General features: G+C 42.7%; 1 protein-coding gene across 1 annotated transcript in view; it reads right to left on the bottom strand.

Moving 5' to 3' along the window:
- Positions 1–22,391, bottom strand: part of PARL (presenilin associated rhomboid like) — a 1,565,180-nt gene that overhangs the window by 444,972 nt on the left and 1,097,817 nt on the right. The window contains exon 7 of the mRNA XM_044070014.1: positions 19,117–19,187. Within this exon, the coding sequence (XP_043925949.1) occupies positions 19,117–19,187 (71 nt within the window). The remainder of the gene's footprint in view (positions 1–19,116; positions 19,188–22,391) is intronic.

Genomic DNA, 22,391 nt, shown 5'->3' with positions numbered 1-22,391 from the left:
CTGAAGGATAGGGCGTCCACTTTCTATGCTTGTCTGTGATAAGTCCTTGTGTAGAATCTTATCAATTGATAATATTGAGGAGAGGCAAATCGATCTATGTCTGGGCTCCCCCATTTCTCTATCATGCTGAATACTTGTGGATTTAGTTTCCACTCGTGAGGATCCATAAGGTTTCAACTCATTCCCTCCAGTACAGCTCTTTTGAGTGTGTACCTTTAACTCCCAGTGGGTGTGGCTTGAGCCTTTAAAAAATGAAGTTATCACCTTACAGTTCTAACAAATACTCACTGACACAGGTCAAATATCAACACAACTGTGTTTGCCATCATGTATGCTTTAAAATAAAATATGCTGATACCTTGTATGTAACATGGTTTTGGAATTATTAATGCAAATATGAACAAGCAATATTTGACACCAAGAGGCGCAGTAGGAGGTAACTGCAGATGCACCTGGAGGCGTCACTCAGATGAAATGAGTTAAGTCTGCCAGAGTGTTCTGTGTTCCTGGCAAGAATTGAGCTTGAAGATTTATTTGGTAGGTCAAAGCTGTGTCCCACAGTGCCATGGCTAATTTGCAAAGGGGGTATGAGTGTGTGCCCCCTTGCTTATTTATATACCACATTACTGTGATGTTGTCCGTCTTTATCAGTAGTTGTCCTGGATGAAGCAAGTCCTTGAAGACTGTTAGGGCATTTTGAACAGCTAGCATCTCTTTCTGGTTGATATGCAGATGCATTTGATTTGGTGCCCATATGCTCTGAATGCATCTTCCTGCCATGTGGGCCACCCCAAGCATAATCTGATGCGTCTGTTAAGGTTTGGCTGGCAGGGGGTAGAGTGAAGGGCCGTCTCATGTTTTGATGACAGGCCTTTGCCCACCATAGAAACTCGTGTTGCAGGCAGGGGATGAGAGGAATCATTGTTTCCAGACTGTGTGAATGTTGACTCCATAAACGTTTTAGGTACCATTGAAGTTTCCTCATATGCAGTCTTGCATATGGAATTAGTAGGAAGCAGGATGCCATGAAGCCCAGAGCCTGCTGAATTTGTCTTACAGAAGACTGGGTCTTTGTTGCCATTAGTTTGAAGTAAGTACTCAGTTGCCTTTGTTTGTCTGGGGTGAGGTAAGCCATTTGGGCAGTTGTATGCAAGCTTGCACCCAGGAATGTTATCTTTTGAGAGGGTACCAGTTGTGATTTATTTTCGTTTATTGTGTACCCTAGGCATGCTAGAAGCCTTTTCACAAACACCATGTGTCGTAGAAGTGTGTCCTTGTTCTCTGCTTGAATGAGACAGTCGTCCAAGTAAGGATATATTTGAATACTTCTTTGTCTGCAAAATGCAATTACTGGTGCCAGGCAATTTGTAAAGACCCTGGGCGCAGTAGATGAGCCAAAGGGCAGTGCAGAGAATTGGTAATGCATTAAGCCAGCCTTGAATCTGAGGTATCTTCTGCACGACTGTCTTACTGGGACATGCAGGTATGCCTCTTTTAACTCTAAAGTCACCAGCCTAGCATTCCTGCCCAGCATGGGCAGAAGCTGTTGCAAGGTGAGCATTTTGAATTTTGGAATGTCCAGATATGTGTTCAAAATCGATAAATCCAGTATTGGCCGCCAGGCCATGTCCTTTCTGGGTACCAAGAACAGTCTTGAGTAAAAACCTTGTCCTTTTTCCTGTTCTGGTACTGTCTGAATGGCCCCCATATCCATGAGGGACGTAACCTGTTTCTCTGCTTCTGCCCATTGTTTTTTTGGCAGGTCTGGCCAACCATTTTGCATTGGCAGAGTGTCAAAATGGAATCTGTATCCCTGTGATACGATGTTCAGTACCCAATTGTCCTGGGTTATTAACTAACAATTCTGAGGAAAAAGTGTTAATTTTCCCCCTATGGGTGCTGCCAAAAGATAAGTGCTTGGTGTAGGCAGAGGGAAGTCATCGAGACTGCTTTCTGTAGGTTTGCGCTTTATCTTCTCCAAATTTGGAGGTGGATGCGCCCCTTTGCTTTGACCTGTATGAGTCTTAAGCCTGGTACATGGAACCCTTAGGGCGTCTGGATTTGCCCCTTTGAGCTCTGTCTACACAGGAAAGGACCAAGTTTTTGTACGCCAGTGTCTACTGAATCTAGGTGGCTGCACTTGTAAGAAATCTTTAACAGTTTGCATAGACGTAGCTTTGTCTTCCATTTTCTTTAAAACCTCTTCTGCCTTAATACCAAACAGAGAATCATGCTGTAAAGGTGCATCTAGCAATTTAGCTTTAACATGATCAGGCAAATTTTGTTCCTTTAACCAGGCATGCCTCCTAATCACAGATCCAGTAACTGCGGCCCTGCAGGAGGCCTCTAAAGAATCAAAACCACATTGCAAAGTATGCTTTCCAACCTGTTCAGCTGCATGCAATAATTCCTGCAATTCCTTATTTTCTACACATTCTAAAATCAACATCATTTTCTGTTTCAGCAATCCCATAACATGTTGTTGATACTTGAGCATATGAAACTGGCAAGGCCCTAACTGCCAAGGCTGCATATGTATAAACCTTTTTTCCCCATCTATCCAGTGCCCTTGAATCTCTGTCAGATGGGGTAGGGTTTTTTGCTGTCGAGGCCTTAACTCCCTTTGGACCCTGTGAAATAGTTTCAGGATCAGCAGCAGGGTTTCTAAATAAAAATTTGTGAGAGTCAGGGACCCTGTAATATCTGTCAGGCTTGCTGGGAGCTGGAGGTAAGGAGTCAGGGGTCATGCTCGACTCCGAAAACACATCATCCACAATGTCTAAAACAGGGAGCATGGCTAAAGGCCTGTGCTGAGGGAGAAGGAAATCCTTGAGTCTCTTTTTTGATTCTGAGAAATCTTGACTCTCCCAGAGAAAATGCTCCCTCAAAGTATGCAAGGTTTCTCCGAATGAATAACCCTCAGGAGGTGATGCAGATGGTATAGACTCCTCTGCATCAGAATCCTCATAGGGAGGTATAGATAATTCCTGATCAGAAGTGGAATTGAAGAAAAAGAAACCTGATCTGAAGATTCATAATCAGTGTCTTGCCTAGGACTCTCATCTGGAGGGGGATGGGTGTTAGAAAAATATGTATTAATGTATATGTTTAGTGCTTATTAGAAGCTAAAAGGGTTAACACATTTCATTCTATTTTATGTGCAGCTTAATTTTGTATGAGATTATAAGATGCTTTTCAAACTGCAGTATGCTTTCTGAAAATGCAAGATGCTCTCTGACCTAGTATTTGCTAGCTCAGCAAAATTCATGTTTATGCCTTTTGGAAATGTACTGGGAAGCAGGTGATTATCTGCTGGGTCAGGAAAATGAATGAATAGTGAATGAATAGAACAATACTGTTTTCTATAATGTGATTGAATATGAACAATCAGCCCTGTTAGTGTTATGAGAACATGCACAGCTGCGGAAAAGAAGAGATACATCAGACAAAAGACTGCTTGAAGAAATGAACTGTGATCTGTGAACTTGCTTTGTGCTCGAATTAGCCATAGTACCTTGAATGGTAACATTGCATAGCAAAAGTTGTATATGACCGGGGGGTCGTCAAGGCCACCTTGTTTTTCTCAGGAAGTTTTTTGTAAACTTGATATACCAGCAGAAAATCATGGATAAACAGCTGCTGAGAAACAATATTGAAAGAACTTGTGATTTATTGCGTCAGCTTAGTAGGCAATACCTTGTAAGAAAAGTATAGAGACAATCACTTCCTGATTCTAGTTAGACAAACTCTGTTTAGCACGTTTTTGTCTCCTTGCTGCAAGATTTAAGTGCCTTAACCTGAACCTGCCGTGTATTGATCATTTTGAAGTTTATTTTTTCCTTTGACAGATTGGTCCTTCGAGCCGGAAACTCTCACTCTAGCTCAGGTCAGATGGGCCCGGTGGCATGAAACTGTATGGGGAAGAGGCCACATTGGTTCTTCTGCTCTGAAAGACCTCCGACTAAATTGTCGTTCAAAAAAAGCCAGCCATTGTTTCTGATCTGCGATTGGAGGACGAGTCAACGGTTCCATCAGTGAGACGGGTCAATCACGGAGGCTCAGCTAAGGAGGAATTTACCTTTTCTCTGTTTTAGATCAGGGACTTGTTACAGTACTTGTTTTTGTCAGGGAGATTTTGTATTGTACAAATCAGGGACAAAAAAAAGATTGCGGTCTTGTCATAGATTAGGGAAACAGGATAGGTAGGCAGTTATTCTAGATAAACTGTGAAAAAAGAAATTGTGGTACCACGTGATAAGAAGGGTTACGTAACAATTTCTAACTAAGTTAAGACTACATGGGAAATAAGTGCACAAAAAGATCCCGAGATCCGCCATTAACCGAAGACGTGAAATATATGCAATTACAACGTGCCGACAATGTTAGGTACTATACAAAATGGGTTAATAAATACAAATTTGATGGCAAACTAGAAAAACCTTCACTTATCAAACTTGTCAAACAGCTTAAAACTGACGCAAAAGGTCAGGTAAAAAAGCAATGCCAATTAGGCATTCCCCAGGCACACAGGTGGCTTGAGGAAGCAAACCGCAGGGAACAAAAAGATTAAAAATTCAAAAGCAATGTTTTTAGACAAAGATGACAATAATTTAGTAATAGCATCAGCCCCTCCTCTTCCCTTACCAGAATATGAAGCAAGTGGACAAACTGATCCACCTCCGCTATACCCAACTGTCCCTGCAAAATCAAAACCGTTTGTAAGAGATCCTGTCGAGACTAGGTCTCGAACACGTAAAACAAGAGGGGATATGGAGTTATATCAAATGAATGGAAATTCACGGGCTATGAGTGAAGAAGAGATATGCCTGCTCATAGAAGTACCAAATCCTCAGGCAGGACAGGAAGGGCAGAACATCCGGAAAGCCACAGAGGGAATTCCCCATCCAAAAGGTAATTTTAGAAAATTCTTAGAAGACTTACAGGGCATGAGGTTAAGTTACCATTTAAATGGAGAAGAAGTAGAGAAAGTAGTCAGACAAATCGTAGGTCCAGATTGGCACATAATCAGTGGCAACTGGAATCCCCGTGACGCAGAACATAAGCCACTCCCACATAGTAACGCAGAGCTGGATAACAGAGTGAAAGGTCTGACAGACCGAATCTCTGAGAAATGGAAGCCTAGGGCTGACTGGACTTGCATTAATCAATGCATCCAACAGGAAGGTGAAAATGTTGATAGATATTATGCTAGACTATTAGAGTGTTTTAATAACCATTGTGGAATGCAGGTATCTGAAGACCAAAAACATGATTCCCCATATGAGCAGCAATTAAAGAATGCATTTTTGAAGGGTAGTACTGCACCCATAAGTAGTTTTATTACAAAGCACATGGTAGATCATCGTACAAGTAGATTACAATCATTACTTGAATATGCAAGACATGCAGAAAGGCATTTTAATAGCAAAAAGAAAAAGAAAACCCAAGTATTTGCAGTAGAAGACAGAGCGGAAGTCTTTGTAGTACAGTCCCGGAAGAAGGGCAAGAAAAATGCCCAGGGAAACAAACAATCTGATAAGCGATCAGAGGAGTGTGAAGAGAGAAAGAAAAGGGGTGAATGTTTTAAATGTGGGGAAAAAGGGACATTTGGCAAGGGAATGCAGGCAAAACAAGAAGGCAGCCATGGAAGATAAAGAGGGCGAGGACTGACTATATGATAGTCAAGAATTGCTAGAAGGGAATAACCAGGAAAAGACAAATACAAATGTGATAGAGGGAGTAGATAATGTGATAGAAGAAATAGAGGAAGTACAAGAAATCACCGATGGTGAAGAAAGTGAAATTTTAGACTTGGCATTACTGAGCCTAGAGCTCTATTTAGCAGACACAAAACCGGAAGTTACACTTCTGGTAGAGGGGAGGGAAGTTAAATTCCTGTGTGACTCAGGGGCTTCACGGACCCGGATACATCCTTCCAAACCACCAGAAAATTCAGAATCACTCGATTATATATTAGTGAAAGCAGCTAATGGACAGCTGTATCAGGAGCCACTCTCCCATAGCATAGCAATAACTGACCCTGTTTTAGAGATGACCCAGAAGAGCAAAATTGTTGTTTCTGCAAAATGCCTAAACCTTTTATGCAGAGACCTTATGCATATATTTGGCATAGCAGTAGTTCCAACTATGCAGGGTATGGAAGCACAGTGACAAATGGATACTTTTGTGGTGCGACCGGAGGGTGAAATATTTTATTGGTACAGCCAGGACTTGGTTACGACTGGTCCAGGGGCAGTAAATGAAGAACTGATGAACGTAGCCATCAGTAAGTCCCCCTCCCTTGACACTGATAAACAGCATTTGTTGCATTGTACTCTATATTACTGTAGCACACCAGGACCCGATAAAGAATATGAGCAAGAACTGTTTAGAAACCATGCTAACAGATTAGTATTGCGTAATCTGTACTGGGACACAGAGGGTAACAGTGTAGTTAGCTGTTCATTGCCCCAGGAATTCCTCGCACTTTATAAATCTAATCGACTACCACGTTAGTTTAACTAAAGACAAGAATGTGAGGTGGGCAGACCTAGGAGAAAAAGTCACAAGGTGGGAAAAACAGACAGAATTAGAAGGGAGTACAAAAGCAGAAGTTGAATTGGATAACACAGACACACCCAGCTGTGCACTTGCAGGCAAGTAAGTGAGGACAGCTGAGTAGCACTCTTACTAGAAGAAGAAGAAAAAGCCTTACAAGGCATACCAGAGACTCTGGTCAACAGGAAAATCAGATGTAGGACTTACTCGTACAGCAGGACCAGTTACTATCACGCCAAAATCAGCATTTAGACCTCAAAAGAGACGGTATCCCTTAAGAAAGGATGCAGAAGTAGGAATCAATCCTATAATAGCAGCCTTACTTAAGGAAGGAGTACTGATAGAATCTCCCGATTAGCCATGTAATACACCCTTATTTCCAGTTAGGAAAGCAAATGGAGAATGGCGTATGGTCCAAGATTTACAAGCTGTAAATGACGCGGTAATACCTAGAGCACCTACAGTGCCATATCCACGCACCTTATTAAATGATTTAAAGCCTCAACAGAAGTATTTTTCTGTGGTAGATGTTGGAAATGCGTTTTTCTCAATACCGATACACCCTGACATCCAACACTGGTTTGCATTTACATTTCAGGGGAAAAGGAATACCAAAGGGATATTGTGAGAGCCCAACAATATTCGCACAAGAAATGGCAAGTAACTTGGCGGGATTTATCCCACCGAGAGGCAGCCAGATTTTACTTTATGTAGACGATACTCTGCTGGCAGCCCCCACCCAGCAAGAATGCAGAGAAGATACCATAGGATTACTACAATTTCTAGCCACTCAAGGACACAAAGTAAATAAAAACAAACTGCAGCTTTGGAAAAAGCAGGTTAAATACCTAGGATATGTAATATCCAAAGAAGGCAGAATATTAGATGAAGACAGGAAAATAGCAATCTTACAAGCACCCAAACCGACTACCAAGAAGGAAATGATGTCCTTCCTAGGTATGACTAATTTTTGTCGGAGTTGGATTCCAAACTATGCCTTGGAGTCTGCTCCACTGACCAAATTAATATACAAGAAGCCTATGGCAGCACAAGATTTACTACAATGGACACCAGAAGCAGAATCAGCTTTCTGCAAATTGAAACTGATAGCACCCTCATTAGTTTTAGGATTACCAAACTATCATAAACGATTTTCCAAACTGTAGATTGTAAGCAAGGCTATATGACATCAGTGTTAACACAGCAACATGGGGACAAGCAATGCCCCATAGCTTACTATTCTTCACAGCTAGACCCAGTGGCACGATCCTTGCCCCACTGTGTACAAGCAGTAGTCGCAGCTGCAATGGCAGTACAGGCTTCAGCCTCAGTAGTGTTATTCTACCCTCTCACATTGAGAGTGCCTCATGCAGTCGCGATTATTTTACTGCAAGAAAAAGTAGCACATCTTTCTCCTGCTAGACATCTTTCCTGTATGACTATACCGTTGAGCCAACCTCATATGACAATTGAATGATGCACAACTTTGAATCCGTCAACCTTGCTCCCAACCCCCGCAGATGGCAAACCACACTGCTGCCTGCAGGAGATTGAGCAAAAGACACTACCTAGAAAAGATCTCACGGATGTTCCCTTGGATGATGCCGACGTGACATACTATGTGGACGGCTCATGTAAAAAGGGTCCTACAGGGCAGAAACCTAGTAGGGTATGCAGTAGTTTCTGCTACTGAGATTTTAGAAGCAAAGTCTTTACCACACAACCTATCTGCACAAGCAGCAGAATTGATTGCTTTGACAAGGGCATGTACCTTGGCAAAGGGTAAATGTGTGAAAATTTTTACTGACAGCCAGTACGCTTTTTTTACTGTACATGTTTTTGTGCAGCAGTGGAAAAATAGAGGAATGATAACATCTACTGGTAAACCGATTAATCATGTGCAATTTATTTTAGATTTGTTAGAATCTATTCAGTTATCTCAGAAAGTAGCTATTTGTAAATGCGTAGCTCATACCAAGCAACAGGATAGGATTTCAAAAGGTAATGCGAGAGCTGATATAGCTGCAAAACAGGCAGCTTCAGAAGTATTTCTGAGTGAAGAATTACAACCTTCTGAGATTTTAGATTTAGAAATGTTAAAAACAATGCAGACACTTACTACAAATGTTGAAAAACAGAAATGGATAAAACGAGAAGCAATTCTTGAGAAAGGGCTGTACATCTCCAAAGAAAGAAAACCAATTTTGCCATCTAACTTGTTTAGATATGCAGCTTTGTTGAGCCATGGGCAGTGCCATGTCTCAACAGGGGGGGATGGTACAGTTAGTGAACCGTGTGTTCACTGCATATGGATTTACAAACTACACAAAAAATTTTTGTGCAGCAGTTTGTAACAGGCATCATGCACAAGGGGCATTAAAGCCTAAGCAAGGGAGTTTCCTGACACCACCGTACCCGTTCCATACTATGTGTATGGATTTCATAGAACTAAACAAATGCGAAAATAAAAAGTACTGTCTTGTCATTATAGATATGTTTTCCAAATGGGTGGAAGCTTTTCTGGCCAAAAACCCAGATGCAGCTACCGTTGCAAAAGTCCTTGTTAAAGAAATTATTCCTAGATTTGGCATACCGGAAAAGATCTATAGTGACAATGGCACACATTTTGTAAATCAAACCATACAACAGTTGAGCCGTTATTTCGGAATTTCCTTAAAGAACCATTGTGCATACCACCCCCAATCCGCAGGATTAGTAGAGAGGCATAATGGGGTTTTGAAAAACAAACTTAGGAAAATTATTAGCGAGACACAGAAGAACTGGGTGCACTGTCTGCCTCTGGCATTGTTGAGCATGAAAACTATTCCAAATGCAAAGAGGTTAACTCCTTTTGAAATACTGTTCGGGAGGGCATATTATATACCTCAGTGGAAACCTCTCATGCCTGCAGACCAGGAGGCTGACAGTTCACTTGCAGAGTATATGACGTGACTTTTAAATAACAAACAACTTCTGCAGTTAAATTCTGTTTCAGATAAAGAACAGACCAGACCATTGGAAGCAGTAGTACAACCAAGGTCGTGGATCTGGGTGAAGGTCGTGAAGAAAAGAAATTGGAGTTCTCCGAAGTGGGAAGGACCGTTCCAGGTTTTGCTGGCAACACCCACTGCAGTCACGATAGCTGAATGTGTGTCCTGGATCCATTTGACGCACTGTAAACTGGTCAAGAACTTTGAACCGGACAAAAACCTTGTTACGGTTATACAACGATAACAAAAATGACCAGGTATAGGGTAAACAGGGATGCAGAACAACCTCAGAAAAATTGCATGATCATCCTTGTTAGCTATACTGGTAACAATGATCTTTTTGCTGTGGCCTTTCCTTTTTTCAGCCACACGAGTTGAACTGAACAAACGAGATGCGTTACTCATAGACTGGCATCCAAACTTTAACACTTACCAAGCAATTAAATATGTGTATGCTGAAACTTTTAATGTTTCGAACTGCTGGATTTGCACAGCTATACAAACAGCATACGGGGGATTATTAATGACTGCTATACCCCTAGGGGTCAATGAGACCTGGGAAAATTTGATTTTTGATACTACACCTGTAAAATCACAAGACAAAGTAGCATTGTACCTACCTGTTACACAAAAAGGAATTGTATGTTTTTATAAAAATGACACTATTCAGGTGGGTTGCAGCAATTGCAACGTGACTTCTTATAAATGTTATATTAAGGCTAATAAGGCAGAGACTATTTGTGATGCAAACTATGACTCATATCTTGAGAAAATGCAAAAAACTGTTAGTGAAATACAGCATAATCCTGATCTTTTGAAGCAACTTTCCATCACTGATAAGAAAATGTTTCATGCAGGGCAAGCATATATCAATACTAAAGTAGAGAATTGTTATTTTGTTTGTGGGAAAAAGGCATACAAATGGCTACCTGAGAATTGGTCCGGCAGTTGTTTTTTGGGTTATCTGGTTCCGGCCATACGACACACTGCAGCTTTGCCTTGAGGGAAAATTCGAAACATCAGAGAGGCCAGCAGTAAACCTGGGAATCCAATCAAGAGACCCAAGAATCCAGTGGGATGAATTGAAGCAGGATGGAGAAACCATAATTCCTTGAAGAACAAAGATAAACTAACACACATGGATTTGAGTGACACTATTATATCATGGGCAGGCATAGCCCCTGCATATGGCGCAGTAAAATCGATTTGGGAGCTGAGAAAACTGTCCAAACGTCTCGAAGTTATGAGCAATGCAACTTTTTCTGCTCTCTAATTAATGACTGATGTATTAAACGCTAAGAGAACTGTGGTGCTTCAAAACTGGATGGCTCTCGACTTCACCCTAGCGGTGAGAGGTGGTACGTGTGCTTTAATCAAAGAAGAATGCTGTTCATATATTCCTGACAACCAGCATGAGATAAACGACCATCTTGAGGTGATCTAGCAAGTGTCAGCCATGACTAAACCAGGCCCAAACCCTCTGACGGACTTTTTCCAGAATTTGTTTGGGGGGTGGGGTTCCATCCTAATGAACATCCTGATTGCCATTTGTGTGGGGTTACTCCTATTAGGAGCATGCATCTGTTGTGGTATTCCCTGCATGAAAAAATTAATCAAAGATTTTATAGACATGTCAGTTTCTGAGACTTTGTATCAAAGTACTGAAATTGATGAATTATTGAAAAGTGAAATGCTTTCATAAGTCTAAACTAAATGACTCTCAACTGCAAATCCAAAATGGAAGAGGTTAGGAGAAGAAGCAAACTGTTTATGCTTTTGAAAATTGAATAAAAAGTATTAACAGGGGGGAAATGTTAGAAAAATATGTATTAATGTATATGTTTAGTGCTTATTAGAAGCTAAAAGGGTTAACACATTTCATTCTACTTTATGTGCAGCTTAATTTTGTATGAGATTATAAGATGCTTTTCAAAAAGCAGTATGCTTTCTGAAATTGCAAGATGCTCTCTGACCTAGTATTTGCTAGCTCAGCAAAATTCATGTTTATGCCTTTTGGAAATGTACTGGGAAGCAGTTGATTATCTGCTAGGTCAGGAAAATGAATGAATAGTGAATGAATAGAGCAATACTGTTTTCTATAATGTGATTGAATATGAACAATCAGCCCTGTTCGTGTTATGAGAACATGCAGAGCTGCGGAAAAGAAGAGATACATCAGACAAAAGACTGCTTGAAGAAATGAACTGTGATCTGTACTTGCTTTGTGCTCGAATTAGCCATAGTACCTTGAATGGTAACATTGCATAGCAAAAGTTGTATCTGACCGGTGGTCGTCAAGGCCACCTTGTTTTTCTCAGGAAGTTTTTTGTAAACTTGATATACCACCAGAAAATCATGGATAAACAGCTGCTGAGAAACAATATTGATAGAACTTGTGATTTATTACGTCAGCTTAGTAGGCAATACCTTGTAAGAAAAGTATAAAGACAATCACACTTCCTGATTCTAGTTAGACAAACTCTGTATTAGCACGTTTTTGTCTCCTTGCTGCAAGATTAAAGTGCCTTAACCTGAACCTGCCGTGTATTGATCATTTTGAAGTTTATTTTTTCCTTTGACAATGGGAACCCCTGATCAAGGTAATAAGGTCTTCAGCCATTTTGATAATCTGTTTTTTAGGCATAGAGGCCTGTGCATGTGGCTCATGCGTCGGTCTTTTAGTTTTAGAAGTTGCTTTTGTCTTTGGTTTTGCAGCTGTCGGTTTGATATAAAAATGTTGAGGCCTGAATACACCCTCAGAAGCCGGTGCCTGCTCAGCGGCTCCGGACCCATCCGAGGGAGATACATCTGTGGGTCCAATAATTTGAGTATCTCACGGCATGCCAGACTCCACATGGGTGTCGGTAGGGGCCTGCGACTTGAAAGTAGCGGGTATCAGGGGCTGCGAAAGCACCTCACTGAGTACTGGGGAACCGGCGACTGGCTTAGGAGAAGCTTCGTCTGTTTTGGACCTCGACTCTCTCTCTCTGTCCTTTTCTTTGCGTTTTTTTATGTACTCCGTTAGTCTGATTGCTATCCGACGAAGTTTCTAGGTAGTTAAATCGGTTTCCAAAATAGAGGGAAAAATATACCGACGCTTAATAGTGCGTTGGTTAAATCTAGCAAAAAACCGACAGCCAGGCACATTGTGATCAGGGCCTAGGCAAGGAATACAGTATAAACGGAAATCCTTATGAGGTATTTGCTTCCCACAAGTAATACAATTATTAACTTTTTCCGACATCGGAATGGAGCAAGAAAAAAAGTTTCCCCAATGGGGTACTTAGCTTTAGTGAAGACTTCAAACTCGAATATTTCAGGAGTCGGCTGACCGGCACTTGCGAAATGCTTTTGCTTCGGGCACCGCACGGCAAGAAAGACTAAAAGAAAATGGTGTTGGCTGCTTGTTTTATACCCCTGACGACCTGACGTCATGGAAGAGGAGACAGCAACTGACGCAGGACCCAGGCCTTTGGAATTCAGGCCGACTGAGGGCAACCTGCCAGCAGATTGCTCAAATGTAATGACTGCAACAGTGAAACACGAAGAACATCTGCTTCTGCTTCAGGTTCCTCATCAGCAACAGAGACTGATGTAATGGCGTTGGCTGCCTGTTTTTATACTCCTGACGAGCTGACGTCATGGAAGAAGCAACAGCATCCGACGCAGAAATACTAAGACTCTAGTATTTGGGCCGACTTGAGGGCTACCTGCAGGCAGATAACACAAGTGTGATGACTGCAACAGTGAAACATGAAGGAAGTACTGTTGTGGACCTACCATAAATGTAGATGTTCGAGTGCATTCACTGTTGCCGTCATCACACTTGGGTTATCCTGCTGACAGGCTACCCGCAGTCGGCCTGAATTCCAAAGTCTTGGTCTGGCGTCAGTTGCTGTCGCCTCTTCCCTGACGTCAGTGCGCCAGGGGTATAAAAAGATGTAGCAGACACCATTTTCTTCAGTTTTTCTTGCCCCAGATGTCAGGTGCCCCCAAAAGGGTAGGCTAAAAATTATGCCAATAAAAAAGCATGCACTAAAATAAAAAATTACCTTTATCTACAAGCAAATGCACCACCATAGGTTGTATAGAACAGAGAAGTACAGATAACTCCCAGCAAAGAAAGGAGGATGGTGGGTGGGTAACCTGGACTGCAACAGTGAATACATCGAACATCTACATTTATGGTAGGTGCACAACTGTATTATGTTCATCGTGTTTCACTGTTGCAGTCATTACACTTGGGTTGAATCCCAAAGCTGAGGTTGGGTGACTGGGCCTGAACAGAATTAGGAGTGGCTATGAGGCCTCTGCAGAAATGCAGTGGCAAAGCCTGCTCTGGATTTAGAGTAGAGAGGTAAGTGGTAGTGCTTGGTAAAAGTGTGCACTGAACTCCAAGTTGCAGCCTCTAAAATGCCTTTGGTTGGTACTCCTCTGAGGAAGGCTGCTGAAGTGGCTGCTGCTCTGGCTGAATGTGGCCTAAAGTTCTTAGGCACTGATTTTCCATGTTGTGCATAGCAGAAACGAATGCAGTGACCTATCCATTTTAAAATAGTCTGCTTAGAGATAGCTTTTCCTTGTGATCTTGCAACATATGCCACTAAGAGCTGCTCAGTCTTTCTGTAAGCTTTAGTTCTGTCCAAGTAGAAGCGCAGCTGCCCGTGTATGTCCAAAGAATGTAGGAGTCTCTCACCCATTCTGTGGGTTTGGATATAAGGTAGGCAAATGAATGGTTTGGTTAAGGGCCACACTGGACACTACTTTAGGCATAAATGTCGGGTTCCATCCTCAGAGAAACCCTGTCTGGATGGAAAATGATAAAAGGGTTCCACAGCTATGAGTGCCTGTAACTCTGAGACTCGTCTTGCAAAGGTTATTGCTAGGAGGAGAGCTGTTTGCCATGATAAAAACTTTATCTCAGCTGTATTGGCTGGCTCACATGGCGGCAGAGTGAGTTTTTCCAAGACATAGTTGAGGTCCCATGCAGGTGTAGCTGCTCTCCTTGGAGGTCTTAGGATTTTGGCCCCTCTGAGGTACTGCCTTAGCAATGGATGAGAAAAAAGAGGTGGTTCCGTATTGTAATGAGCTGAAATGGCAGAGGCATGGATTTTAATTGATGAAAAGGATAGGCCTTTGTCCAGCATCTCAGTTAGGTATTGCAAAATCTGCAGAATATTTGGCACAACCGTGTTAATTCCTTGTGCCTGGTTCCAAACGCAGAATCTCTTCCATTTTTCTGCATAAGATTTTCTGGTACTGGGCCTCCTGGCCTCCAAAACAACATCCATCACTGCTTTGGAGAGAGGTGTGTTCTGAATGGCTACCTTATCCACCATGCTGCCAGATTTAGGGTCCTGAGCTGGCTGTGCAGGATCCGATTGTTTTGTTGGGTCAGTAAGTGAAGAATCAGAGGTAATGTCCAGGCTGGGCCTTGAGACAAGCTCTTTAGGATTGGGTATCAGTGCTGGCAGGGCCAGTCTGGGGCAATCAGAATAATTTTTGGCTTCTCCTGCCTGACCTTTAGGAGTACCTTGGGGAGGAGAGGCAGAGGAGGAAAGGCAGAAACTGTTAGGGTTTTCCCAGCTGAATGATAAGAGCATCCACTTTCCATGCTTGCTTGTGATAAGACCTTGTGCAGAACCTCTGTAGTTGGTAGTTGTGGGGGGAGGCAAATAGATCTATGGCTGGGCATCCCCATCATGCTGAATACTTGTGGATCCAGTTTCCACTCGGGGGATCCGTGAGGTTTCTGCTTAGTTCGTCTGCCAGAGTATTTATTTTTCCTGGCAGGAATTGTGCTTGCAGGTGTACTTGATAAGTCAATGCTGTGTCCCACAAAGTCATGGCTTGTCTGCAGAGGGGGTAGGAATGTGTGCCTCCCTGCTTGTTTATGTACCACATGACTGTAGTATTGTCCGTCCTTATCAGTAGTTGTCCTGGATGAAGTAGATCCTTGAAAGCTGTCAGGCATTCTGAACAGCTAGCATCTCTTTTTGATTGATATGAAGATGCCTTTGGCTTGTGGGCCATGTGCCCTGAATACATTTTCCTGCCATGTGTGCTTCCCCAGGCATAATCTGATGCATCTGTTGCTATTGACTGCCTGGCTGTGGGTTTGTTGAATGGCTGTCCCTTGTTGTGGTGACAGGCCTGTGCCCACCATCGAAACTCCTGTTACAGGCAAGGAAGGAAGGTAATTAATGTTTCCAGGCTGTGGCAATGTTGAGTCCAAACACTTTTTAGATACCATTTTAGTTTCCTCATATGCAGTCTGGCATATGGAATTAGTAGAATGCAGGATGCCATGAAGCCCAAAGCCTGCAGGATGTTTCTTGCAGATAACTGGGTCTTTGTGCCAACATTTTGAAATAGTCAGTTGCCTTTGTTTGTCTGGCATGAGATAAGCCATCTGGGCAATTGTATTTAAGCTTGCACCCAGGATGATCTCTTGAGAGGGTACTAGTTTTGATTTCTGTTCGTTTACTGTGTACCCTAGGCAAATTAATAATCTTTTGACAAACGCCAGATGTTTTAGTAAAATGTCCTTGGTCTCTGCTTGAACAAGGCAGTCGTCCAAATAAGGATAGATGTGAATTCCTCTTTGTCTGCAAAATGCAATTACTGGTGCCAGGCATTTTGTGAAGACCCTGGGCGCAGTAGATAAGCCAAAGGGCAGTGCCGAGAATTGGTAGTGCATTGAGCCAGCTATGAATCTGAGGTATCTTCTGCAAGACTGCCTGATTAGTACATGCAGGTATGCCTCTTTTAGGTCCAAAGTTACAAGCCAAGCCTTCTTGCCCAGCATGAGCAGAAGCTGCTGCAGAGTCAACATTTTGAATTTTGGAATGTCCAGAAAAGTATTTAGAATAGACAGGTCCAGTATTGGTCTCCAGGCTTTGTCTTTTCTGGGTACCAATAAAAGTCTTGAGTAAAATCCTTGTACCTGCTTTTGCTGTGGTTCTTGCTGAATGGCCCTCATGTCCATGAGGGATGAAACTTGTTTTTGCGCCTCTGCCCACTGATTGTGTAGCAGGTCTGGCATACCTTTTGCCCTTGGCAGGGTGTGAAAGTGGAACCTGTAGCCCTGGGACACTATATTCAAGACCCATTTGTCCTGGGTGATCCTGTGCCAATTCTGAGCAAAAAGTGCTAGTTTCCCCCCAAGGGGGCTGCCAAAGAATACGTGCTTGGTGCTGGCAGAAGAAAGTCATTGAGACTGTTTCCTGTATGGCTGTGATTTGTCTTCTCCGCTTTTGGAGGTAGAAGCGCCCCACTGTTTAGGCCTGTATGAGCCCTGGGGCTGGGGTCTGCCTCTGGGGCATCTGTACCTGCCTCTTTGTGGCCTGTTTGAAACTGGAAAGGACCAATTCTTTGTAGGCCAGTTCCTGCTAAATCTGGGTGGCTGTACCTGTAAGAAATCATTTACTACTTGCATAGATTTCGCTTTGTCCTCCATTTTCTTCAACACCTCCTCTGCTTTAACACCAAATAAAGTATCATGCTGTAGTGGAGCATCTAATAATTTTGCTTTAACATGATCAGGCAGATTCTGTTCCTTTAGCCAAGCATGCCTCCTAATAACAGACCCCATAACTGCGGCCCTGCAAGAGGCCTCCAGAGAATCAAAACCACATTGCAATGTATGCCTTCCCACTTGTTCAGTTGCATGCAATAAATCCTGCATTTCCTTATTTTCTGCACAATCAGAATTAGTCAACATTTTCTGTTTAGGTAGTGACATTAATTATTGCTGATATTTAAGCATATGAAATTGACAGTTTAATGCCCTCACAGCCAAAGTAGCAGAAGTGTACACCTTTTTCCCCCATCTGTCTAGTGCCCTTGAATCCCTATCAGAGGGAATAGGATTTTTTGCAGTGGAAACCTTGACCCCTTTGGGACCGTGAAAAATGGCTTCTGGGTCAGCAGCAGGGTTTTTATAAAGAAATTTACATGACTCCGGAACCCTGTAGTATCTGTCTGGTTTAGCAGGGGCAGGGGGTAGAGAGTCAGGAGAAAGGATGGACTCTGAAAATACATCATCCACAATGTCTAAAAGCGGGAATAGCCAGTGGCCTGTGCTGAGGTAGTAAAGGGAAATCTCTAAGCCTTTTCTTTGATTCTGAGAAGTCTTGGCTCTCCCAGTGGAAGTGCTCCCTCATGGTATGCAGGGTTTCCCCAAAAGAATAATCCTCAGGAGGAGAGGCTGAAGGGATAGTTTCTTCAGCATCGGAATCCTCATAGGGAGGAGGAGAGTATTCCTGCTCAGAGGAGGTGTCACAGGAAATGGAAACCTGATCTGAAGATTCATATTTTGTCTCTTGCCTAGGCCTCTTATCAGGAGGGGGATGGGAACCCCTGATCAAGGTAATTAGGTCTTCGGCCATTTTGAGCATCTGTTTTTTAGGCATGGAAGTCTGTCCAGGAGAATGCTGTACTTGTTTCTTTGTCTTTAGAGCTGCTTTAGTCTTTGCCTTTGAAGCTGTGGTTGGCTTAACATATAACTGTGTAGGTCTGAAAACACCCTCAGAAGCCGATGCCTGCTCAGCAGCTCCGGACCCATCTGAGGGGATAGTTTCCGAGTGTCCAATACCTTGAGTATCCAGAGGCCTAGTTGGCTCCACGTGGGAGTCGGCAACGGCCTGTGGCTCTGAGGTAGTGGGCGTCAGGGGCTGCAAAAGCGCCTCACTGAGAACTGGCGACTGGCTTAGCGGTAGCCTCGTCGTCGGTTTTGGACCTCGGGTTGCCTGTCCTTTAATTTTACCTTGCGCTTTTTGCAAACTCTGGTCGTCAGTTGTTCCAACGGCATTATATAATTGAATCTTCAGCCAAAGTAATGAAAAGAAATCGTACCGACGCTTAATAGTGCGTTGGTTAAATCTAGCGCAAAACTGACAGCTAGCTACGTTGTGATCAGGGCCTAGGCAAGGAATACAATAAGAATGAAAATCCTTATGAGGTATTTGCTTCCCACAAGAAATACAATTGTTAACTTTTTCTGACATCTGTCTGGAACAAGAAAAAAATTTCCCCAACAGGGTACTTAGCTTTAATGAAGACTTTGGATCTGAAATTCGTCTTTGAAAATCTCAGTAATCGGCCGACCGGCACTTGCGAACTGCTTTTGCTTCGGGCACCATGCGGCAAGAAAGACTGAAGAAAATGGCGGTGTCTGCATCTTTTATACCCCTGGCACACTGATGTCAGGGAAGAGGCGACAGCAACAGACTTCGGACCAAGACTTTGGAATTCAGGCCGAATGCGGGTAGCCTGCCAGCAGGACAACCCAAGTGTAATGACTGCAACAGTGAAACACGAACATCATCTCCAGACACTGAAGGCTAATCTAAACAGGACTGCATGAACATATGGACAAACAGCTCGTCTTGAAAGCTTTATATATTGTGATTTTTCTATTAAAGCTTGAATATCTGGTGGTATGGAGTTCCCCTTTGTGATTACTTTATGTTGCAATATTAACAGGACAGCACTTAAAATTACATTTGCCACACTATATTCAAATATTCAATTGATAATTAAGAAGCAAAAAAAATAAAATAATGCTTACCGCACCCAAAGATGGCCCAAACCTCCCAGTGGCTGTTTTGCAGAAATAGCTGACAAAGTTAGAAATTACACCTGCATGGAAACACAGAAAAATAATACAACAATTAAGCATGAAATCTAAACAGTATTAGACTAGTGCTATTAGGAAAATACTAGATTTAAAAAAGGCACTTCTATTCCAGAATGTTAAAACCAACTGCTAATCAAATAGTACTATTTTAAAATAATTTATCATTGCGCTCACCATGCTACAAGCCCTTTGGTAGCAATCTTTCATACCCCACCCCCTGACACCATTAACTGTACATACATCATTATGTACAGTATACAATATCAGGCACAAGAAAAATCTAAATAATTTCTCAAAGTTCAGTCTGACCTTGAAAACTTGGGAATGGTGGAACACAAATGAATTACGAAGGTCAAACTGCAGAAGGTGGGAATATATTTTTGATATCATACGTCACACAAACAGCCCATTTATGCCATACCTTCTAGATGTAACAAAAAATATATGTGGGGAAGATAAAGCACCACTGCTGACATTGCTGTTATTAAAGAAATAAAAAATGCATATGAAAATGTAATGCTACTTAATTTCCATGACATGAATAACTTACACTTTCCAAAATGAAAGACAGACAACAAACAGAACACTGTTTAAAAATGGAGAAAACCTTTGTTTTTGCCTATTTGTAAAGCATCTGTACATCAAAAAGTACAGTTTTGTACCTACCATAAATGTAGATGTCCGAACAGGATAGCATCTGCAGTCATAACAAATGGGTTGTCCTGTCATCAGGCAGCCCTTCGGTCGGCCGGATTCCAAAGTCTGGGTCCGGCTTCGGCTGATGTCGCACTTCACCCGACGTCATCTCAGCTGGTCTTCGGGTATAAAGGCATCAGCCGACGCCATTTTCCTCAGTGTTTCTTGCCCCAGATGCCAGTTGCCCTCTTGGAAAGCTAAATTTTGGATAAATGCCAATGTTTCCAAAATAGTAGAAGGCAAACACAAAAAATAAGCATGTATGTACATATATACAAACAAATACACCATAAGAGACTCCCCAGCTAGCTATTAGGAGGGTAAATACCTAGGAGTACCACAGAGGGAAGGAGGGTGGGTAATCCTGACTGCAGATGCTATCCTGTTCGGACATCTACATTTATGGTAGGTACAAAACTGTACTATGTCCTTCAAGGATGCATCTGCAGTCATAACAAATGGGTAGAATACCATAGCCAAACTAGGGAGGAGGAAGAAGAATTATGGTGTAGTTAGGATCCCTTGCAATACAGCAGTGGCAAACCCTGCTCGGGATCTAGAGTATAGAGGTAAATTATAATGCTTGGCAAATGTATGCACGGAGGTCCAAGTAGCCGCCTCAATAATGTCCTTGGTTGCCACTCCTCGTAAGAAAGCTGTGGTAGTGGCTGTAGCCCTTGTAGAATGAGGTCTTATGTTCTGTGGAATTGGTTTTCCATGGTAGGAGTAACAGAATCTTATGCAATTTCCTATCCATTTGGAGATTGTCTGTTTGGAAATTGCTTTTCCTTCCCTTCCTGTTGCATGGGCTACTAAAAGCTGGTCAGTTTTTCTGTTACCTTTGGTTCTGTCCAGGTAGTAGCGTAACTGTCTATGTACATCCAAGGTATGCAGCAGTCTTTCCCCTGTTCTGTGGATTGGGAAAGAAGGTAGGTAGGTGGATTGCCTGGTTTAAAGACACTCTGTATACCACCTTAGGCATAAATGTAGGATTAGTTCTCATGGACACTCTATCTTGATGGAAGATTAGGAAGGGTTGTACTGCCATTAAGGCCTGTAGTTCCGAAACCCTCCTTGCTGAAGTAATTGCCAGTAGGAAAGCAGTTTTCCATGATAGGTGTTGAAGATCTGCTGTTGCTGCTGGTTCAAATGGAGGGAGTGTCAATTTTTCTAGCACAAAGTTCAAGTCCCATGCTGGTAATGGTGGTTTCCTAGGAGGTTTTACATTCTTGATCCCTCTGAGAAACTGCCTGAGTAGAGGGTGCGAAAAGACAGGTGGATCGAAGCTGTATTCTGCTGAAATAGCTGATGCATGTATCTTGATGGAGGAATAGGACAGGCCTGTATGTAGACGCTCTGCCAAGTACTCCAGGATGTTAGCAATATCTAAGTTCGACACATCTTTTCCTCTTTCAGTACTCCAAATGACAAACCTTTTCCATTTTCCTGCATAGTTCCTTCTTGTTGAAGGTCTGCAGGCTTCAAGGATAATGTCTTTAACCCTTTGGGATACGTCTGGGTTAGTTGCTGTTATGTGATGTTCCAGGCAGTCAGTTGCAAGGTTTTTAGGTTTGGGTGCATGATGTTGTAGTTGTTCTGAGTTAACATCAAAGGCATCAGGGGTATTGACCACATTCTCCCCTGAGACATGCTCCTCAGCAATGGATACCAGTGTTGTCTTGGCCAATTCGGAGCTATTAGAATTATCCTTGGACGTTCCTCTTTGATTTTCAGTAGTACCTTGTGCATCAAAGGAAGAGGTGGAAATGCATATGCTGTCAGGCCTTTCCAACTGAAGGATAGAGAGTCCACCTTCCATGCAAGTGGGTGGTATGTCCTTGTGCAGAATTTTTTGAGCTGGTGATTGAGTGGGGATGCGAATAGGTCTATTTGTGGCATTCCCCATTTCTTTGTGATGGCCTTGAAGATGTCCCGGTGTAGCATCCATTCGTGAGCATCCGAGGTGGTTCTGCTTAACATGTCTGCTAGGGTGTTTTCTTTTCCGGCACAAATATTGCCTGTAACTGGATGTTGTAGCTCAGAGCCATATTCCAAAGGTCCAGAGTCATTCTGCATAGGGGGTATGAATGAGTGCCTCCCTGTTTGTTGATGTACCACATGACTGTGGTGTTGTCTGTCCTTATCATTAAATGGCCTTCTTTGAGGAATGGTCTGAATTTCTGGATTGCTAGTTTTACTGCCAGCATTTCTTTTTGGTTTATGTGCAGGTGCAGCTGGTCTGGAGTCCACAATCCTTGTATGCATTTGTCCAACATGTGCGCCCCCCAGCCTAGGTCTGAGGCGTCCGTTGTGATGGTTTGGCTTGCTTGAAAGTTGTGGAAGGGCAAGCCTGGGTTTGACTGGCATGCTTGAGCCCACCATAGGAACTCCTGTTTCAGGCATGGGATTAGTGGGATTTCGGTTTCTAAGCTATGCCTGTGTTGAGACCATAAATTCTTTAGGTACCACTGTAGCTTTCTCATATGCAATCTGGCATGGGGGACCAGGAT

This window comes from Protopterus annectens, chromosome 4.part1 (genome assembly GCF_019279795.1).
Source record: "Protopterus annectens isolate FY-2018-M chromosome 4.part1, PAN1.0, whole genome shotgun sequence".
Classification (NCBI taxonomy): Eukaryota; Metazoa; Chordata; order Ceratodontiformes; family Protopteridae; genus Protopterus; species Protopterus annectens.
Note: the sequence above shows the minus strand (reverse complement) of the source record. Positions and strands in the feature narration are given on the sequence as shown.